At 40.6% G+C, this 16,349-nt stretch overlaps 1 protein-coding gene across 4 annotated transcripts in view; it reads left to right on the forward strand.

Moving 5' to 3' along the window:
• ZNF260 (zinc finger protein 260) overlaps positions 1–14,047 on the forward strand; it is a 19,113-nt gene extending 5,066 nt beyond the window's left edge. Inside the window, exons 3-4 of one of the 4 annotated variants that reach the window (XM_025368373.1) lie at positions 5,791–5,904; positions 9,018–14,047. In XM_025368373.1, the coding sequence (XP_025224158.1) occupies positions 9,481–10,719 (1,239 nt within the window). In that variant the 5' untranslated portion in view covers positions 5,791–5,904; positions 9,018–9,480 and the 3' untranslated portion in view covers positions 10,720–14,047. Of the gene's footprint in view, positions 1–5,790; positions 5,905–6,553; positions 6,662–9,017 lie in introns of all 4 variants that reach the window. The other 3 variants (XM_025368374.1, XM_025368376.1, XM_025368375.1) reach the window with 3 other exon arrangements.
• Positions 14,048–16,349: the final 2,302 nt, after the last annotated feature.

Genomic DNA, 16,349 nt, shown 5'->3' on the forward strand with positions numbered 1-16,349 from the left:
ACGGAGTCTCGCGCTGTCGCCCAGGCTGGAGTGCAGTGGCCGGATCTCAGCTCACTGCAAGCTCCGCCTCCCGGGTTTATGCCATTCTCCTGCCTCAGCCTCCCGAGTAGCTGGGACTACAGGCGCCCGCCACCTCGCCCGGCTATTTTTTGTATTTCTTAGTAGAGACGGGGTTTCACCGTGTTAGCCAGGATGGTCTCGATCTCCTGACCTCGTGATCCGCCCATCTCGGCCTCCCAAAGTGCTGGGATTACAGGCTTGAGCCACCGCGCCCGGCCAAAATGTGATATATATACTTGATAGAAAATTAAAACAATTGGATATGTATCTTCATTCCTCACCTTCAATTCCGTTTCCCAGAAGCAGCCACTGTTAACAGTGTCTGCTATACGCTTCTAAATGTTTTTATGAGGATACAAAAAGGCTCTCAAGTAGAGCAGTGACATGATTTGACTATGACAAGATTACTGTGGCTGCTGTGTTGAGAATTGTAAAGAGGTGAAAGCTAAAATAGCAAGACTGGTAAGGAGGCTGTTAAATAATCCAGGCAAGACATGTGGCTTAGACCTTGGTGGTCACAGAGAGGATTGTCCAAAATAGCCAGTAAGCACGAGGTTGTAAAGACTGTGTAATCTGACAGAAAGAGAAATGTTTTTTGAGCAACAAGGAGAATGAGATTGCCATTTGAAGAGATGAGAAGAATTTGAGAGAAGTTGGTTTGGGAGCTGCAGCAAGAGTTTGAATGGGGCAGAGTAAGTGAGATCACTATTAGACATCCAAGTGGAAATGTTGAGTAGTCAGTTGGATATTTGAATTGGTTGTTGAGGAGAGAGGTCCAGGCTGGTGATTAATATTTGTTAGGCATCTCAGATTCATGATACTTAAAGCAATAAGAAGTGCACTAATCACAGTAAAGCTAAGTGATTATAATAAACCTCAAAGTGCCAGTTTAAGGAATGTAGGAATTGATTTCTTGGTAACATAATACTCATGTAGTGAATAGTCTGGATTTGCGTGCTAACTTTGGTGCTTATGGTCCCTGAAGGCTATGGATTCCTCCCAGGTTCTCTCTTTATTATCTGGTTGTGGTTGGAGCTGGATCAACAATGCATCCTGGTTTCAGCCAGATAGAAGATGGAGGAATTGCTACGCTAGGGCAGGAGTTCAGCAAACTTTTTCTGTAAAGAGCCAGATGGTTAATATTTAAGTCTTTGTAGGCTACAGGGTCTCCATTGCAGCTACTCAACTCTAGCGTTATACTGTGAAAGTAGTCATGGACGAGAAAATAAATAAAGATGGCCATGTTCCAGAAAGACTTTTAGTTTGCCAACCTTGTGATGTTTTTGTTTTTGTTTATTTTATTTTATTTTATTTTATTTTATTTATTTATTTTGAGATGGAGTTTCACTCTTGTTGCCCAGGCCAGAGTGCAATGGTGCAATCTCGGCTCACTACGACCTCCACCTCCCACGTTCAAATAATTCTCCTGCCTTGGCCTCCTGAGTAGCTGGCATTACAGGAACACATCACCACGCCCAGCTAACTTTTTATATTTCTAGTAGAGACAGGGTTTCACTATGTTGGCCAGGGTGGTCTCGAACTCATGACCTCAGGTGATCCACTTGCCTCTGCCTCCCAAAGTGCTGGGATTACAGGCGTGAGCCACCACACCTGGCGCCAACCCTTGTTTTAACAGGTCACTATTTACATAGAATACAATTAAGAGTTTGCTTGCCATTAGAGCATTTTGACTTCTATTTCGAAAGCTTTTATTTTTTTATTTTTTTGAGATGGAGTCTCACACTGTCACCGGGGTGGAGTGCAGTGGCACAGTCTTGGCTCATGGCAACCTCTGCCTCCGAGGTTCAAGTGATTCTCCTGCCTCACCCTCCCAAGTAGCTGGGATTACAGGCGCCCACCACCATGCCTCGCTACTTTTTTGTATTTTCAGTAGAGACGGGGTTTCACTGTGTTGGCCAGACTGGTCTCAAACTCCTGACCTTGTGATATGCCTGCCTCAACCTCCCAAAGTGCTGGGAATACAGGCATGAGCCAACGCACCTGCCCTTACTTTATTTTTTGAGACAGAGTCTTGCTGTGTCACCCAGGCTGGAGTGCAGTGGTACAATCCTGGCTCACTGCAACCTCTGCTTCCCGGGTTCAAGCGATTCTTTTGCCTCAGCCTCCTGAGTAGCTGGAATTTACAGGTGCCCACCACCATGCCTAGCTAATTTTTATATTTTTAGTAGAGACAGAGTTTTACCATGTTGACCAGGCTGGTCTCGAACTCCTGACCTCAGGTGATCTGCCTGCCTCATCCTCCCCAAGTGCTGGGATTACAGGTGTGAGCCACTGCGCCCAGTCCTGAGAATATTTTTTAAACCATGGGATAAATGTTGAAAGAACCATTTTACTTGGCATTCTGATGATGTTTTCTAGTTTAGTTCAGCATTGTCATTTACAGTATTAAAAATTCAATTCTGATAAGTGTGTGAAGGATGTAGGGTTTTAATTACAAAGGAGATGTAATTTTGAATTTTCTTTTGGATTGTTTGGAATATAATAGCATAAGTCCTGATCTGTTATGCATCATACCAATTTTCATGAATTTTTTAAAAGTAATTGGAAAACTTTAAATAAATAATACCACTATCTAATCAAAGTTTAGTAAAATTCGCATACTAAGCCATCTATGCCTTGGACTTTAAGGAGCAAGTGCTCTATTTTTTCCTTCTTCTTTCTTTTTTTCAAGACAAGGTCTTGCTCGGTCTCCCAGGCTGGAGTGCAGTGGCATGATCACAGCTCACTGCAGCCTTGAACTCCTAACTCAAGTAATCCTCCCACCTCAACCTTCTGAGCAGCTGAGACTACAGGCGCCTGCCACTGTGCCCACCTAATTTTTAAATTGTTTGTAGAGACAGGGTCTCATGGTGTTGGCCAGGCTGGTGTTTTTTTGTTTTTTTTTTTGAGACAGAATCTCGCTCTGTCACCCAGGCTGGGGTGCAGTGGGGCAATCTCAGCTCACTGCAACCTTTGCCTCCCGCGTTTGAGTAATTCTTCTGCCTCAGCCTCCCGAGTAGCTGGGACTACAGGTGCCCGCCACCACGCCTGGCTAATTTTTTTTTTTTTGTATTTTTAGTACAGACTGGGTTTCACCACGTTAGCCAGAATGGTCTTGATCTCCTGACTTCGTGATCTGCCTGCCTTGGCCTCCCAAAGTGCTGGGATTACACGGGTAAGCCACCACACCCAGCCCTATTTTGTTCTATGTTTATTTTTCTGTTTAGGTTTTCTGTCTTTTCTGGTTTCAGTTTGCATGGGTTATACTTGCTAAGTTTTCTATTTGCATGGGGTTTAACAAAATAGTCTGTACTATCCTTATTTTCTATCTATAGTTATTTCCAAATACCTTTTTCTTTTTTGTTCTTCTTTTAAGTTTTTCCCTAAGAATCCACTCATGAATTTATTATTTCTCTTTTTCTGTTTGTAATACATTAATTTCTTTTTCTTATTTTTATTAATTTTCTGTTTTTCTTTTTTCTTTTTTTTTTTTTTTTTGAGACAGAGTCTCACTCTGTTGCCCAGGCTGGAGTGCAGTGGCACAATTGGCTCACTGCAACTTCCTCCTCCAGGGTTCAAGCCATTCTCCGGCCTCACCCTCCCGAGTAGCTGGGATTACAGGTGCGCACCACCACACCCAGCTAATTTGGTATTTTTAGTAGAGATGGGGTTTCACCATGTTGGCCAGGCTGGTCTCAAACTCCTAACCTCAAGTGATCTGCCCACTCGGCCTCCGAAAGTGCTGGGATTACAGGCATGAGCCACCGCGCCCGGTGTGTTTTTCTTATATTTGCTTTTTCTTATGTTAATTACTTTGAGTGCTTATTTTACTACTTTTTAAAAAATGATGTAAGCATTTATGCTAAAACTTCATTCTCCAAGCATTTTTAAAAAATATGTTTTATAGGTTCTGTCATACTTTGTTTTCATGAATAATATTTCTAAATATTCTGCAATTTATTTTAATTTTCTCTGGCCAAGGGTTTGTTCAAACCAATAGATTTTGAAATTTACAAGTGAAAGGTTTTGTTTTTGTTCTGTCATTTCTATGTGTTGTGTTTTGTTTTTGTTTTTTTGGTCAGAGTATTTTGTCCATCCTTTACTACTTTGTGGAATAATACTATATGGGCTGATTTTAAGAATGTTCTTTGGGCGTTTAAAAAGGTGGTTTATAATCTATTTTCAAGATATAGGATAAACTGATTAATAAAATATGTTATAAATGTGTATACATTTTTCTTTTGATATATATTGTATTTTGTGGATTTGAATTCAGAGGTTGAGAGTGGTTGTTTTCTCGGTTACTAACGGGGTTCTAAAATGGTTACCCCCAGTATGTTATACCCATACTTCCCCTTCTGACTTCTGATACTAGTAAGATCACTGCTCTTTTATTAAAGCATTTGTAAGTATTTACATAACTATAACATTGTAAGCATTGTTGACTGGTAAATCAAATGATTTGCTCTGATTTTGTTTGATTTCTTGTATAACCTTTTGATTTTCTTTGAGTTAATATTTGCCTCTTTGTTTTGTTTGCTTAGTTGTCCATTTTTGTGTTTTGGTTCTTCCCAAACTTTCAAACAGAACTGTAAAACCTAGAAGTCTAGGTTGGAAACAACTTATTGTCAGGATTATCCATTGTCTTGCAATCTGATGCCTTTTTGATGTGGTATGTCTTTTTCTTTTATTTCCTTTTATATGATAAATACTGTTTTGGAACATTTAGGATTCTGTTTTTTGGGGTTTTTTTTTTTTTTTTTTTTTTTTTTACGACAAAGATTCCCTTTTTGCCAAATTTGGGTTCTTTTTTTTTGGGGTTTTTTTTTTTTTTTTTTTTTTTTTAACGACAAAGTCTCACTCTTGCCCAAGCTGGAGTTCAATAGTATAATAATAGCTCGCTCCCCTGGGCTCAAGCCATCCTACCATCTCAGCCTCCCCAAGTAGAAGGGAGTACAGGTATATGCCACCACACCCAGATAATGTTTTTTATTTTTAGTAGAGACAATATCACACTGTTGCACAGGCCGGTCTCAAAGTAGGATCCTCTTTTTATCCCTAGCTGGAATTTTGTATTGATGTGCTTTTGCTGGGATCTTTTTAAATGGAATGTTCTTTGTACTCAATGGGCCTGTTAAGTATGTAGACTCATGATTTGTAATTCTGGGAGGTGTTCTTTATTAGTTCTTTGAAAATGTCCTGTACTAATTTTTCCTCATACTTTCTTTGGAACTCCTTTAGTATATGTTGAACCTTCCAGATTCTTCCACTAACCCACTAATGTTCCAGTCATTATACTCTTTTTTTCTCCCTTCTTCCATTCTTCCTTGTTTTATTCTAGGAGATTTTCTAGACTTTCTTTCCCCAACATATTGAATTTTTAAGATCAATTTCATATTGTTTATTTCTAAAAACACCTCTTTATAGAATACTGTTAATATTTCATTGTAGTGATAATAGTAATATCCTAACTTTCCATGATATTAATTGTAGTCTTACATGAGTGAGTTTTTCTGCTCTTTGCCTTGTATTTTGTTTGATCTGGCTTTGATGTTAGGGCTTTCATCAAATGTTTTCTGATCTTTAGCTCTACATTAATTTGTGTACATAAGCGGGGCTTATAAAATGGTGGTTTTCACTGTGCATCAATCAGTAATATAGATATGTTTCTTTAGATGATTCTAAATGTTAATATCTGTAGGTGTTCTCATGGTCCTCTCATTTTTTCAGAAAATAATTCTTCCGGGCCGGGTGCAGTGGCTCATGCCTGTATTCCCAGCACTTCGGGAGGTCAAGGTGGGCAGATCACGAGGTCAGGAGTTCAAGACCAGCCTGGCCAATATGGCAAAACTCTATCTCTAACTAAAAATACAAAAATTAACTGGGCGTGATGGCAGGCGCCTGTAATCCCAGCTACTCTGGAGGCTGATGCAGGAGAATCCCTTCAACCCGGGAGGCAGAGGTTGCAGTGAGCCAAGCAGCACTCCACTGCACTCCAGCCTGGGCAACAGAGCAAGACTCTGTCTCAAAAAAAAAAAAAAAAAAAAAGAAAGAAAAAAAGAAAATAATTCTTCCATCATCTGACACCTAGCAACCACCAGCATTCTGGAAATCTAACAGTAGAGGAGCCTCTGTTACACGTATAAACTTTTACTCATTCTTCTCTTCTTACTATGATGCTCTCATTACTTTGCTGGTTGTCACTTAATTTGGAGCCTTTTGGTTTTGTCTGGATGATAAACTTCACATTTCTGTCCAGCTAGGAGAGCTCAGGGCATTAGCTGGTCCTTTCACAGTCATTTTGTAAGCCCTGCCTTCCATTCTTGCCCAGTCTCTCCACTGATAGAGCCTGTCTGTCAATATCTGTGTTACAGACCTGTGAAGCTGGCACCCACATCTGCTGGCTTTTCTTTAAACCACTCAGTTCTGCTGTTAATTTACAGTTCTCTATTTGCTTTCTTTCCAAAATTTCCTAATACTTTTTTTTTTTTAGAGACAAGGTCATGCTCTGTCACCTAGGCTGGATTGCAATGGCATGATGATAGCATACTGCAGCCTCGAAGTCCTGGGCTCAATCTATCCTCCTACTTCAGCCTCCCAAGTAACTAAGACTACAGGTGTATGCTACTGCACCTCCCTAATTTTTTAAATTTTTGTAGAGATAAAGCCTTGCTGTGCTGCTTAGGCTGATCTCAAACTCTTGGCCTCAAGCAGTCCTCCAGCCTTGGCATCCCAAAGTGCTGGGATTACAGGAATGAGCCACTATCCCTAGTCCTCCTAATACTTTTTGTCCACTGATATCTTCTTAACTTTTTAGTTTTTTTTTTTTTTTTTTTTTTTTTTTTTTGAGACGGAGTCTCGCTCTGTCGCCCAGGCTGGAGTGCAGTGGCCGGATCTCAGCTCACTGCAAGCTCCGCCTCCCGGGTTCACGCCATTCTGCCTCAGCCTCCCGAGTAGCTGGGACTACAGGCGCCCGCCACATCGCCCGGCTAGTTTTTTGTATTTTTTTTTAGTAGAGACGGGGTTTCACCGTGTTAGCCAGGATGGTCTCGATCTCCTGACCTCGTGATCCGCCCGTCTCGGCCTCCCAAAGTGCTGGGATTACAGGCTTGAGCCACCGCGCCCGGCCTACTTTTTAGTTCTTAAAAGTGTGTGTCCCGGGAGGCTGAGGCAGGAGAATGGCGGGAACCCGGGAGGCGGAGCTTGCAGTGAGCTGAGATCCGGCCACTGCACTCCAGCCTGGGTGACAGAGCCAGACTCTGTCTCAAAAAAAAAAAAAAAAAAAGTGTGTGTCCCCTTTCACCCTTTACTGTCATTTTAATGGTGTTTTGGGAAGACATAGAAATAAACACCGTATTTAAAATTTTCTGTTCATTTTATTTTTGTCCTGTCTTCCTATGCTCTCCCAGTCTTTTAAGTATTTGTCCTTTCATCCTGTTTCTCACCTATTCTTTATGTTTTAAAGACCGAGTCGGCTGGGCACAGTGGCTCACACCTGTAATCCCAGCACTTTGGGAGGCCGAGGCGGGCAGATCATGAGGTCAGGAGATTGAGACCATCCTGGCTAATACTGTGAAACCCCATCTCTACTAAAAATACAAAAAATTAGCCGGGCGTGGTGGCGGGCACCTGTAGTCCCAGCTACTCGGGAGGCTGAGGCAGGAGAATGGCTTGAACCCAAGAGGTGGAACTTGCAGTGAGCCGTGATCACGCCACTGCACTCCAGCCTGGGCGACAGAGCAAGACTCCGCCTCAAAAAATAAAATAAAAGACTGAGTCCTGCTCTGTCACCCAGACACTGGCACGATCATAGCTCATTGCAGCCTTGAAATCCTGGGCTTAAGCAATCTGCCCACCTCAACCTCCTCAGTAGCTAGGACTACAGGCACCATACCTGGCTAGTTTTTAAATTTTTTATAGAGACGGGAGTCTCACTATGTTATGCAGGCTGCTCTCAAACTCCTGGCCTCAAGCAATTTTCCTGCCTCACCCTTCCAAAATGCTGGGATTATAGGTATGAACCATCATACTTCGCCTTATTTTCTCTGATTTTACTGATTTATGAAGCGTGCTGGGTTACATTTAAAAGCAGTTAAAATTACACATACCGGCCGGGTGCGGTGGCTCAAGCCTGTAATCCCAGCACTTTGGGAGGCCGAGGCGGGTGGATCACAAGGTCAGGAGATCGAGACTATCCTGGCTAACATGGTGAAACCCCGTCTCTACTAAAAATACAAAAAACTAGCCGGGCGCGGTAGCGGGCGCCTGTAGTCCCAGCTACTTGGGAGGCTGAGGCGGGAGAATGGCGTGAACCCGGGGGGCGGAGCTTGCAGTGAGCCGAGATCGCGCCACTGCACTCCAGCCTGGGAGACACAGTGAGACTCCGTCTCAAAAAAAAAAAAAAAAAATTACACATACCTGGGAACGTTATTTGTATTTGAACTTTATTTTATAATGAGACTAGGCTTGGATAAAGAATCTATTTTACAGCCATGCGCAGTGGCTCATGCCTGTAATCCCAGCACTTTGGGTGGCTGAGGCGGGCGGATCACCTGAAGTCAGGAGTTCCAGACTGGCCTGGCCAACATGGAGAAACCTCGTCTCTACTAAAAATACAAAAATTAGCCAGGCGTGGTGGCGGGCTCCTGTAATCCCAGCTACTCCGGAGGCTGAAGCATGAGAATCGCTTGAACCCAGAAGGCAGAGGTTGCCGTGAGCCAAAGTCACGCCATTGCCCTCCAGCGTGGGTAACAAGAGCAAAATTCCATCTCAATAAAAAAATCTGTTTTACAATAACACATTTCTGAAATCAGATTAATAATGGGAAACTTCAAAGGTGTTAGTGATGTTACGTTGATGATAATGATAACCTAATTTATTGGATATTTATTATGTGCCAGGCACTATATATTTTATTAACTCTTTTTCAATGATGATTTTTTTGTACTTCCTTTTAGAAGAAGCCTGGGAAGTTTATAAACAGATAAAGACGCAACATGAAAGACTTGTAAATTAAGTCTCATCTTTCTCTGTGAAAATACAGACTGAGGAAAAATTTAGGAAACAAAGTATTTCCTCTGAACACAGTCATTGATTCTTCAAGACTACCCTTCTGTGTATGGGACTCAGTTTAAAACAGTTTGAAACATAATTTATAAATAATTTATACCTAAATATGAGAGAAGCTGTATAAGAACCATCAAGAATATAAAGAGAATGTTACATTTTATCCCTTTTTGTAATCATCTCATCTCAGGGTAATCAGTGTGAGAAAAGTCTTCCATCATAAATTTAACTTCATTAGATACCCGAGAATTAGTATTGAAAATACACCCTATGAATTTAGTGAATGTGGGAAAGCTTTCATCATTATTACATCTTATTTGATACTAGGGAAATCTCCTGATTACATTCACATGCATGATAGGCATGTTGGAAAGTCTTCAGCATGAATCAGATCTCCTTCAGCATGATCAAATTCATACTGGAGAGGAACCTTATGAATGTAATGAATGTAGAAAAACCTTTAGCCTGAAGCAAAACCTCCTAGAGCATAAGAACATGCATACTGGAGAGAAATCTCATGAATGTACTGAATGTGGTAAAGTGTGCTCTCGAGTCTCATCCCTTACTCTACACCTTAGAAGTCACACAGGAAAGAAGGCATATAAATGTAATAAATGTGGAAAAGCCTTCGGCCAGAAAGAAAACTTCCTTTCTCATCAGAAACATCACACCGGAGAGAAACCTTATGAATGTGAAAAAGTTTCTATTCAGATGCCAACCGTCATCAGACACCAGAAAAATCATACAGGAACCAAACCCTATGCATGTAAGGAATGTGGCAAAGCCTTTAACGGCAAAGCGTATCTCACTGAGCATGAGAAAATTCATACTGGAGAAAAACCATTTGAATGTAATCAGTGTGGAAGAGCCTTCACCCAGAAGCAATACCTCGTTAAACATCAGAACATCCATACTGGAAAGAAGCCCTTTAAATGTAGTGAGTGTGGAAAAGCTTTTAGCCAGAAGGAAAACCTCATTATACATCAGAGAATCCACACTGGAGAGAAACCTTATGAATGTAAAGGGTGTGGGAAAGCTTTCATTCAGAAGTCAAGCCTCATTAGACACCAGAGAAGTCACACAGGAGAGAAACCTTATACATGTAAGGAATGTGGGAAAGCCTTCAGTGGCAAATCAAATCTCACTGAGCATGAGAAAATTCATATTGGAGAGAAACCCTACAAATGCAATGAATGTGGAACAATCTTCAGGCAGAAGCAATACCTCATTAAACATCACAATATTCATACAGGAGAGAAACCCTATGAATGTAATAAATGTGGAAAAGCCTTCTCTCGAATCACATCACTTATTGTACACGTGAGAATTCATACGGGTGATAAGCCTTATGAGTGTAAGGTCTGTGGGAAAGCCTTCTGTCAAAGCTCATCTCTCACTGTGCATATGAGAAGCCATACAGGTGAGAAACCCTATGGTTGTAATGAATGTGGGAAAGCCTTTTCTCAGTTCTCAACCCTTGCTCTGCACATGAGAATCCATACTGGTGAAAAACCTTATCAATGTAGTGAATGTGGGAAAGCTTTCAGCCAAAAGTCACATCACATTAGACACCAGAGAATTCATACTCATTAAAGTTCTCTATGAATGCCTTGGATTTAGCAAAACGTTCAGCAGATTTTACACTTAGTAGTGTGTTGGAAAATTCATTTTACATTAAAGTGACATGAATGTGGGAAGTCCTTCAGCAGCAATTCAAAACTTAAATACTGTGATGTTTAATAAGTATTATAGTATAAAGAAAACCCATACCCCCAAAACTCCCACAACAAGCATTATCAATGCTCTACTTCTAAGAGTATTCTCATTAAAGTTAGGATCTAGTCATGGACACTACTTAATGTGTTCCTGGAAGGCCTACCAGATGCATTAAGAAATAGATAGGAGACGTATAAGGTTTTGAAATTAAGAGACAAAATTATCATTTTTGTGATATGTTTTGCTACGTATATGACTTGTAAAACTAGAATCATCAAAAGTATGTGTTGTTGAAGCAGTCAAACTGAGACAGAATATTGAATTCAGAAATACATGCATGAATATATGGGGAATTGGTAATTGATAGAGGCGGTATCCCAAATTGGTGGGGAAATCATGGATTATTTAAAAAGTAATTGACTCTTCATATGGAAAAATAATAGATCTTTCCCATCATATGTTAAAATATTTTTCTTATGAATTCTAAAAGTACTGAAGACTAAAATGCAAAAAGCAATACTTAACAATATAACAGTTTTATAAGAAAATATTTTTAAAACCTTAGGGCAGGAAAGAATTTCTAAAACATTCCAGAATACCTGGTAGTTCCACTCTTGAGTATGGTAGTCCCCTATTTTCTGCAAGGGATGGACTCTAAGAACCCCAGTGGATACCTGAAACCCAGATAGGACCAAACTCTATGTCTATGTTTTTTTCTTATGTATACATACCTATGATAAAATTTAGTTTACACATTAGACACAGCAAGAGATTTAAAACAATAATAAATATAATGGAACAATTATAACAATATGCTATAATCATAAAAGTTATGTGAATATGATCTTTCTCAGAATACCTTATTGTACTATTCTCAACTGTTTATGAACTGTGGTGACCACAGGTAACTGAAACCATGGAAAGCAAAGCTGTGGATAAGGGGGAACTACTATATATATGCATATACCCAAGAAACACATGAACACAGGGAATCACATACTGGTCTGTAGCTGTATAACTCATTGCATCATGAGTTATAATAGCCAGAAATTAGGAAACAGATGCCTGTCTCTTGTGAAATAGATGAATAAAATGTGACATAGTAACATAGTAGAATACTCTCTAGCAGTTAAGTAACAAATTAAGTCTATATATTAACAGAAAGATTAAAAAAAAAAACATTCAAGTGAAGAAAAATGAAGAACATACTGTAATGATGCTTTTGTGAATTTGAATAAAATCAACACTAACCAGCCCTAGTACTAAGCATGGTTATAGATAAATTATGTAAAACTAAAGAATGGATTGAAAGGATATGTATGTACTCAATTCCCAAAAGTGGAGTGGTTACCTCTAGGAAGAAAGGAGGTGGAAGGGAAATGTTACCAAGCATGGTAGTTAAAGGATACTTCAATTTTGTATCTATTTCTTATTAAAAAGACATAAACATTCTAAGTAAACTAACAAAATGTTAATTCTGGGTGGTGGTAATATTTGTGTTCATTCTATCATTCGTGCTATTTATTTCCTTAAACTTCTGAAAATTAAAAAGTCCAGAGAGGAGTGAGGAAGCTATACAGGAAACATTATAAATGGACTTACATTCCTAGTGAGATACTAATATTCTATATAAGATATTTCTAAAATCATATGAAATAATTTTTAATTGGGGTGGCAACTTAAATGCAATTAAACTAACTCGTGTCACAAGAGTAATCTTTACATAATCTGTATGTAGTTCTAATCTGTATATAGTCTTGGAGGTTATAATTTGCCACAGGTTGATCACATACATTTAAGGATCATATTATTAAATAATATATGCACAGACATGGAGAGAATTAGTTTTCACCAAAACATTTATCAGAAATTTTAATACTCTGCATAACCAGTATTAGCATTATAAATTAGCCACTTTTAAAATGAGAAAACTGTGTCACTCTTAACTTTTTTTTATAAGCCATTGAGTAAAACATTAACTCGTGGATTTCAGCTTCAGTTTTAACTTGCAGACTAAATTTCTTTCACAGTTATGTCAGACACACCCAAGTCAATCCCAACCCCCTTGTTACCTTGGGAAGACAGTGCTGAAAAAGGAGATCTTCCACCTAAACAATGTTCTCTTATTTGAAGCAAATCTTTTTGAGAATTTCTGTTTACTTGATTTCCTTCCACAATAAATTGACAGAGAAAACTACTAATGATTTTTTTTTTTTTTTTTTTGAGACGGAGTTTTGTTCTTGTTGCCCAGGCTGCAGTGCAATGGCACAATCTCGGCTCACTGCAACCTCCGCCTCCCAGGTTCAAGTGGTTCTCCTGCCTCAGCCTCCTGAGTAGCTGGGATTACAGGTATGTGCCACCACGCCCGGCTAATTTTGTATTTTCAGTAGAGATGGAATTTCACCATGTTGGCCAGGCTGGTCTTGAATTCCCAACTTGAGGTAATCCACCTGCTTCGGCTTCCCAGAGAGCTGGGATTACAGGCATGAGCCACCACGCCCGGCTAATTTTGTTTTTTTAGTAGAGACGGTGTTTCTCTAATGTTGGTCAGGCTGGTCTTGAACTCCTGACCTCAGGTGATCTGCCCACCTCGGACTCCCAAAGCACTGGGATTACAGGCATGAGCCACCATGCCTGGCCTGATATTTTTGAATGATTATGAAAATGAGTATACAGCATTGAAACCTTAGAGTGATTTTAAATATATCATTTTCTTTTAAACTCAATATATTGTTAATATTACTATAGCACTTATTAGCGTTTCTGGAGGTTGGTCTTGAGATAAGATTAAAAATGACAGTTGTTGATTTTCTGAGGTAATATACCCAAAGAAAATATTTGTATGTCTACATGAATCTAAACTATTCTGTCTTCTTCCGTTCTTCATTTTGCTTTAGTTAAATAATCTTTCATATTTTGTAAGTGTTTTGCCCATGTGCTTGTGTAGCCTTGAAGTCACCAGAATAACTAGGACTCAAATTCAGACCAAACCAGCAGTACTATCTTTTTGTGCCTTGAGTTAGCCATGGTCCTGGACCCAGCAAAAAGAATGATTTTGATGGTCAGAGTAAGATGAGCAATTGCAATATAATATTCTCTAATATTGTATACTGTAAATTTATTCATCTGCCCCCTTGTTTACTCACAGTTTGCTTATTTGCCACCATAAGAAATGCTACAATAAAAATTCGTGTAATCACCCCTTCAATTTCAGTTGTTTTTATTTCTGTGGGTCAGATTATAGGGAAGGGATTGGTAGATAAAGGGATGGATGCTATTTTAAAATTTTTAATAGATGTTGTCAGAATCAGGTCCAAAAGAACAACATATCCTCTGGCCCTGCAATAGATCCTATGATGCTACTTAATTGTATGCTTCTTTGATGAGTATAAACCTCACTTGCTGCCAGATTTGCTTCTTTGAGAGTTTTCATATTGTTAGCTCATTTTTCTATAGGATTATTTATCTTTTTGCCCCCCTTTTTATTTTCTTGAGTTAAGATCTGGCTCTATTGCCCAGGCTGGAGTATTGTGGCACAATCTTGGCTCACTGCAACCTCCACCACCCAGGCTCAAGCCATCCTCCCACCTCAGCTTCCCAAGTAGCTGGGACTATAGGCATGTGCCACCATGCCTGGCTATAGTTTTCTTTTCTTTTCTTTTCTTTTTTTTTTTTTGAGACAGAGTCTCACAGTGTTGCCCAGTCTGGAGTGCAATGGCGCGATCTCCGCTTACTGCAACCACTGCCTCCTGGGTTCAAGTGATTCTCCTGCCTCAGCCTCCCGAGTAGCTGGGACTACAGGTGCACACCACCATGCCCAGCTAATTTTTGTATTTTTAGTAGAGACGGGGTTTCACAACGTTGGCCAGGATAGTCTCAATCTCTTGACTTCATGATCCGCCCACCTCGGCCTCCCAGAGTGCTGGGATTACAGGCATGAGCCACTGGTGCCCGCCCTAGTTTTCTGTTTTTTGTAGACAGGGTTCATCATGTTGCCCAGGCTAGTATTGAAATTCTGAGCTCAAGTGATCCACCTACTTTGGCCTCCCGAAGTACTGGGATTACAGGTGTGAGCCATCGCACCTGGCCATTTTATATTACTGTATTTTTAATATCAAAGCTAATTGCCTTTTAATTATAGCCAACTTGGTCACACACAAAATTTATTGCATAAATTTATCCTTCATGAATTTTATAGTTACACATAGTTAGGCATCAGCGAGGCAGGTGAGGGCTCTCTGCCCACCCACTAGGAATGTCAGGTAATGGTTTGGCAGTTTTGACACTGCCTCTTGAAAAATGATAATTCTGCCAGGCGCAGTGGCTCACGCCTTTAATTCCAGCACTTTGGGAGGCCAAGGCAGGCGGATCATTTGAGGTCAGGAGTTCAAGACCACCCTGACCAACAAGATGAAACTTTGTCTCTGCTAAAAATACAAAAATTGGCCAGCAATGGTGGCATATGCCTGTAGTCCCAGCTACTCGGGAGGCTGAGACAGGAGCATCACTTGAACCCAGGAGGCAGAAGTCGCAGTGAACTGAGATCATACCATGCAACTCCAGCCTAGGTGACAGAGCGAAACTCCGTCTTAAAGAAAAAAAAGAAAAAAAGATAATTCCAAGGAGGGACAATCTCCTGATGGTCCACACCTGTTAACATTAAAAGTGTTAACTGAATGCAGGCCCAGGGAAAAGCAGCTTCTTGGCCATGTGTGTTAAGAGACAAAATGGTGACATGACCTACCAGGGGCACATGCCACCAGAAAAAGGAAAAAAGCCTCAGATGGGCATGTGCATAACTCCCTAAACATGTTGCATGTGCCTAATTCCAAAGGGTAAGGAAAGCACTGCGCATTTGGCGAGCCCACCCTAAAGGAAGAATCATGGGAAAGAGGTGAGTCTATAAAGTCCTAGGATCAAGGTTAAAGTCTTTTTTTTTTTTTTTTTTTTTTTTGAGACGATATCTTACTCTGTTGCCCAGGCTGGAGTGCAGTGGCGTGATCTCGGCTCACTGCAACCTCCACCTCCCAGGTTCAAGTGATTCTCCTACCTCAGCCTCCCGAGTAGCTAGGATTACAGGTGCACGCCACCGTGTCCAGCTAATTTTTGTTTTTTGTTTTTTTGTTTTTTTTGAGACGGAGACTCACTCTGTCGCCCGGGCTGGAGTGCAGTGGCCGGATCTCAGCTCACTGCAAGCTCCGCCTCCTGGGTTTACGCTGCCTCAGCCTCCGGAGTAGCTGGGACTACAGGCGCCCGCCTAGTTTTTTGTATTTTTTAGTAGAGACGGGGTTTCACCGTGTTAGCCAGGATGGTCTTGATTTCCTGACCTCGTGATCCGCCCGTCTCGACTTCCCAAAGTGCTGGGATTACAGGCTTGAGCCACCACGCCCAGCCTAATTTTTGTATTTTTAGTAGAGACGGGGTTTCACCATATTGGCCAGGATGGTCTCGATCTCCTGACCTCATGATCCACCCTCCTTCGCCTCCCAAAGTGCTGGGATTACAGG

This window comes from Theropithecus gelada, chromosome 19 (genome assembly GCF_003255815.1).
Source record: "Theropithecus gelada isolate Dixy chromosome 19, Tgel_1.0, whole genome shotgun sequence".
Taxonomy (NCBI): Eukaryota; Metazoa; Chordata; class Mammalia; order Primates; family Cercopithecidae; genus Theropithecus; species Theropithecus gelada.